Source organism: Wolffia australiana, chromosome 20, assembly GCF_029677425.1.
Source record: "Wolffia australiana isolate 7733 chromosome 20, ASM2967742v1".
NCBI lineage: Eukaryota > Viridiplantae > Streptophyta > Magnoliopsida > Alismatales > Araceae > Wolffia > Wolffia australiana.
Genome location: NC_135854.1, coordinates 4818191 through 4825000, shown reverse-complemented (window position 1 = coordinate 4825000; position 6810 = coordinate 4818191). Strand labels below are relative to the sequence as shown.

At 32.7% G+C, this 6810-nt stretch overlaps 1 protein-coding gene across 1 annotated transcript in view; it reads right to left on the bottom strand.

Moving 5' to 3' along the window:
• The window catches only part of LOC144716283 (cation/H(+) antiporter 2-like), a 7391-nt gene extending 5778 nt beyond the window's left edge, over window positions 1–1613 (bottom strand). Inside the window, exon 1 of the mRNA XM_078591396.1 lies at window positions 1100–1613. Within this exon, the coding sequence (XP_078447522.1) occupies window positions 1100–1333 (234 nt within the window). The 5' untranslated portion in view covers window positions 1334–1613. The remainder of the gene's footprint in view (window positions 1–1099) is intronic.
• Between the last annotated feature and the right edge of the window lie 5197 nt (window positions 1614–6810).

Here is a 6810-nt window from a genome sequence, read left to right as displayed (position 1 = left end):
TTGATAGATTGATAGATTGATAGATTGATAGATTGATAGATTGATATATTTATAGATAGATAGATAGATAGATATATAGAGTTAAAAAGATTGGAGATAGGTAGATTCATACAAACATAGATACATGGATAGACGGATAGATAGATACTCTATATATATATATAGAGTTAAAAAAGATTGGAGATAGGTAGATTCATAGAAACATAGATACATGGATAGATAGATAGATACATAGACTATATATATATATAGTCAAAAATATTGGAGATAGGTAGATTCATACAAACATAGATACATGGATAGATAGATAGATATATAGAGTTAAAAAGATTGAGAGATAGGTAGATTCATACATACATAGATACATGGATAGATAGATAGATATATAGAGTTAAAAAGATTGAGAGATAGGTAGATTCATACATACATAGATACATGGATAGATAGATAGATACATAGATATATATATAGAGTTAAAAAGATTGAGAGAAAGGTAGATTCATACTTACATAGATACATGGATAGCTAGATAGATAGTTAAAAAGATTGAGAGATCGGTAGATTCATACATACATAGATACATGCATAGATAGATAGATAGATAGACAGATAGTTAAAAAGATTGAGAGATAGGTAGATTCATATATTTATAGATACAAAGATATATAGATAAAGATATAAGTAGACAGAGAAATAGGTAGATAGATAGGAAGATTGACAGACATATAGATGTAGAGGGAAATAGATAGTGAGATAGACATGTAGATCGAAAGATAGATTGGTAGGTAGACAGATAGATGGTTGGTGATTTATATAGAAAAATAGATAGACAGACGGATATATAGACAGAGCTAGACGGATGGAAATATCAAAAGATAGTGGATTAATAGATATATAAACACACAGATAAACAAAAATACAAAGATGTATCGATTGATAGATAGATTGGTAGATGGGCAGATAGAAAGACACGCAGACAGATGGACATAAATCTAGAGAGATATATAAAGATGGAAAGATACAAAGATAAACACACACTGAAACAAAAAAATGGAGAGATGGGTTGAGAGATAGAGAGGTCGATGGACAAAGACTTTACCAGTATCTGAGAGATGGGAGTGGCCTGGCCGACGCGTTTGAGGGCCAAGTGAAGAACATGAGACAAAGCAATCAGAAGGAAAAATTGCGAAAACAGGCCAATCACCTCCTTATAATCCACTTTCGAATCATATAAACCGCACCCCTGATTCATATAGTCATAGGCCGATATATTACCAGTCCCTGACATCATAGAATCATTACTCATATTGTAAGATGCGCCCGCTGAACCCATGAATGCTTCTTCAGGCTATCTTCTTGTCATGATAGCTTCATGTTGATCGTTGATAACGTTGGACTAATAGATCTATTGCAGGTAAGTTTGAATACATGGTGTGCTGCTTGGTGTTTGCCCCGGCGACGTTGTTCTTCGTGCTCGTCTCTCCTCAATCTTCTTGGGTTTTTTTCTTCCGCCGTTTCTCCCTGCTCGCCGCGTGAAAATTCCAGAGAAAGAGAAAGATAGAGAAATAAAGAGATAGAGAAATAGGGAGAAAGGGAGATAGAGAAATAGCGAGAAAGAGAGATCGAGAAATAGAGAGATAGATAGAGAGATAAAGAGATAGATAGAGAGAAATAGATAGAAAGATAGAGAGATAGAGCGATGGATAGATTGATAGATTGATAGATAGAAAGATAGAGAGATAGAGAGATAAAGAGATAGATAGAAAGATAGAGAGATAGAGATATAGAGAGATAGACAGATAGAGAAAGAGATAGATAGATAGATAGAAAGATAGAGAGATAGAGGGATAGAGAAAGAGATAGAAAGAAAGATAGACAGATAGAGGGATATAGAGATAGTGAGATAGAGAAAGAGATAGATAGATAGATAGAGAGAGAGATAGATAAAAAAAGAGATAGAGAGGTAGAGAAAGAGAGAGATAGAGAGTAGAGAAAGAGAGAGAGATAGAGAGATCGATAGAAAGAGAAAGGGTGAGATAGAGAGATAGAGAGGGAGAGATAGAGAGAGAAATAAAGAGAGATGGATAGAGAGATAGAGAGATCAACGAGGGGTAGTTCTCTCTCTACTCTCTCTCTCTCTCTCTAATTCTCACACCGCCCGTTTTTCCCGTTTTCGCGTTTTCCCGTTTCTCGTCGGACGGTCTGCCTTCTTTCCCGTGCGCAACGTACAAGAATCGTGGGACGGATGATAAATAATCGTCCGTATCCGTTCCGTTCCGTCACACGTTGAGTCATTGCAATTTGTTCGTATTATAGTCGAGTCCAAGGTTTTGTTAGGAGCTTCTAGGAAAATGATTTTCGTTTATCATCTATCAAATGCAATATTCATAGCTTATACCTTAGTCTCTTGTCCAAGTATTAGAATAATATTTTCACTACAGCTTTTTTGTGTTGTATTTGGCTCTTTTTTCTTATGGTTTTGTTTTAAAAAGAATGAAGTTCACCGTACATCCCTCAAATGAATTGCTCTGTAATGTTTTGTGCCTGTCTCCGTAGTCTAGATGATAAAATAATACTGCCACTGGAGTTTTTAGTATTAATTTGGAGTTTGTAAAAATAATGTTCATTGAACATCCATCAAATGCATTATTCATTGCTGATGCCTTAGCCTCTTGTCCAAATTATAAAATAATATTTTCACTAGAGATTTTTTGTACTGTATTTGGATCCTGTTTTTATTATGATTTTGTAGATAAAATAGGAGGTTCATCGGATGTCCCTCAATGGAATACTATTTATTTTTTTGTGTCTGTATCCTCTATCAAGATGGTAAAATAATATTGCCGCTGGAGCTTTTAATATAATATTTGAGTCCCATATTTTTATGATTACATGCATAGTCAATCAACATGCACATGAAGACATATTTTACAATTAATTTTAACTTTCAATCATACTAAAAATTGGTATATTTTTTAGGAACATAGTTTAAACACATTTGTACAAGGAAATGGTTCTTGAAAAGTATTTTATCCTCAGAATTCAAAATGAATACGAATTAATCAGAAAACTTGGGGGATAATAACTGTTTTTTACATAAGCATGCCTTCCAGTCAATCCAATTCAGCATGGTTGATCAACGTTGCAAAGGTCCTACCACAAGCAACTTATCCACCCAACTCATGTGACCCATGAGGTCATCACAATCGAATTTGGAAGTTAAAATATCAAAACAGGAGAATTATTTTGATGTGAAAATCACCTTAAGCTGAATCACTAGTTAATCCTCGTGCACATGCCTTTTATCCTTGCCCCATATGCTCTTATCCCTGGTGTAAGATTGAGCATCAAATATCATATTATTTAAGATCATACATTACCTGGTGGCATTAAATAAGACATATGGTTGGAGAGCAACTCTATTGATTGAAAGATAATTCAAATATATTTTATTTACACATCTGCACAGTTTAATGGAAAATTTTTCTTTTTCCAGATTGAACAAATTACATCAATTGCCACACTAGAAAACGTTATAATTTATGGTGGCAAACATTTGGCCATTATTATGTAAACACGATGATAGTGTTTGGGCAACACTAATAAATGTTAAGTTTAGTCATAAGAACCTCACAAACCCTCAACTGGAATTATACATGAAGATTAGGCACAGTCATATTTTACAACTTCAAAACATAACTGATGGTGAACCTTGAGCTTGAAATATTGAGGCAATAAAATAAATATCAAATTATATAAGTATGGAAATTTTACCTTCTCAATGTATTACATGCATTAATATCTAGTCTAAGACATTCATTTTGGTGGCATTCCTCCTTTCATGCTATATTTGTGTAAAATTGAGATTTATATTTTTAGTAATTTTCTAAAACAAGTTATTTTGAGATGTCTATAAAGTCATTTTTTTTATTTCATTAGAAAAACATTAAAGACATCATTCAACATATACTTGGGAAATGAAAATTTGAAAATTTCATAAACAACATTCTACATTTCCAGAATTTAATTTCCAAAAATATAAAATTATTATTATTTAATCGCTTATAGTCAGAAGGAATTAATAATTTTAGAATTTAGAATTTTAGTCGGCATAAAATAAAAAATTAAAAGCATCATTAAAAATCTGATATAAATTAAAATTTTAGTTGACATAAAATAAAATTATCATACAGTATGAAGTTTGTAAATTATAAGGGGCCAACATGAACCAAAGTTAATAGTTCTACTTAGACTGCCTTTACCCACTTGTCTTCTTGCTCCATCATACAACATCAGGACCACACCTTATGATCTTAACCTCCATCCCTACCATCTTATGATAGACCTTCGTCTTCATGCTCCATATAGTTGTGTTCATCTCTATGGTCTACAGCCAAAAGAATCAGGTAATGAATGAAATATTCAAAGATGAGATTGCTGAATCAAAATAAAAATACAATTAATCCAGGACTAATTTACAAAAATATTATTTTAATTTATTATTTTGATTTGATAAAAAAACAAGAATAACTACTTGATATTATACTAATTTGAAAACATCTTTGTCATTTTATTGTTAAGAAATATATAGAAACTATGGTGAGTAACTGAAAGAGAAAAATTATGTGTGTAAATTCATCATGGTAATTGATTGCACTTACATCAGATATATTTATAAGTTTTTTTAATATCACCCAGTGATGTGTAGAAGGGAATGAGGTCAACTGTACAAGGAATGACATTTTAGATCTAAAAATGCTGTAAATTTTTATGATTTTTATTGAAGGAAAATTGCAAAGAAAATAAGGAAAAAAAATATTAAAATTACATAGCCAAGAAGCATTTGATGATATGACAAAAAGAGAAAGAGTTTTTTCATAAAAAAATAGCTATTTTTTTATATATTATACTTTTATATTCTTATAAGTCTTACTTATATGAATTTTAGATGTTGACTTACAAAATGTCACCTCCATGTGGGGGTTGCCTTCGGCTTCATACCTCCATTCTGTGGTGTCCTCCTTCAGGTTCACATGCAATCTTCCCTTCTATATCACTCACTCCATGTCCTTCCCTCAAGTCAAAGGAGTTTTCATCCCCTCATATTGAAGGAAATTTTTTATTGGGGAAGCAAGATATTCATAGAAGTGAAGAAGAGGGGTTTTGATAGGTCAAGATGGAGCTAATTTTGATGTTATCCAATGTGGAACCACCCTGGAGCTTCTCCAATGATGTAGTATTGGCACTCCACCTTCATGCCGCCGTAAATTACTTTTCCACTTAGATAACAATTGCCGGGGGTGTAACCAGATGGAACTTTCTTATAAAGGTGACTGTGATTTAATTCCAGAGGGGTCAATGACTGTGATTTAATTTCAGATTTGTATCCCACTAAGATGAGATAGTCTTCAATACCACTAGCTTTAGCCCATCAGCCTGGCTTCATCAGATTTCGACATCTGATTTGTACACATCAACACCTGTGATCACCAATTCACTACCTAAAAGAAGGACAATATCATTAGATATGGGCTTCAGTTTTGGACGTCTGATATTCTCTAAGAAGATTGGATGGTAAACATTATAACATATCATTTTTAAAATGCCCGCTTTGATATAGGCTTTCAAACAGGTTGCCTGAAGCCCACATATCAACTTCTTCTCCATTGACCTTTGGCCCGTCTAGAGATTCAACTGAAAGCTCTAAAAGAGTTATCTCATTCTAAAAAAGCTAGAAATCATGAAGCCTATATAAAAGGGGAAGTTTCAGATTTAAAATATAATTAATTGATCCCCTTCTCATGCACGAGTCAACGATATAGGGATCCCCTTTAGTGCTCATTCAACTGTGTGCATGTCGTGCCTCTTGCTCAGGGTGCACCGTCCTGGGAACAAGCTCCTGGAGTGGAGGGCTTGTCCCTTGGCTGCTCCCCTTGGCTAGAACTGTGGTGAGCCACTGATCACGGTGTGGCAATGGTGCACTACAATAGCCACTTCTGAGCTGGTCATGGCTGTGCTGCTGGCCAGCTCAAAAGAGACTCAACAAATCATTAAGTGTATATTATTTCAGGTCATACATTACAATAATAGATAAAACATGAACATGATATTTTATTTTTAAAATATATCCAACCTATTCCATGAAATTATAAAAGTAAGGTATTTATGCATAATTCATGCACATAATCTTGAATCAATACACATTAAGGAAATACAACTATGAAATGTGCATAAAAATATAAAATAATTAAAAATGTGTCCATAAAATTGTATAAGTCAATAACATCAATCTTCATGCACACAACAGAACTTATACAATGTATAAAATGGTATATTGTGTATATTCATAGCTTGTCATCATTTTTATTGTTGGCTTTCTATGAGATGAAATACATTACAGTTAGAAGGATTTCAACCCTCAAATTTTCGGCCCCAAACTACTCCTGGATTGTTAAATATCCTTGTTTGAATTTGGAGTAATCTGAGCCATCCACTTTTCTATCTCCTCTGATTGTTATGGTACATTGCCAGCTTGGCACACACTTCTATGAGAAGAAAAGTCAATTAATCCATAAAATTATATTTATGACTTATAAATTTATTTTCTTTATGAATTTAGCATCAGAAAATTTCATAAAATACTATAAAATCCAGAAAAAATCAAAATACATTTTAAAATAATTTACCCCTTAAAATATTTAATTAAATCAAAATATTTATTTTGACCTGTAAAATTATTTTATTCATGAAATTAATGTGATAAAATAATGTTAAATTACCATAAAAACAATAAAATTGGAATTTGATCTA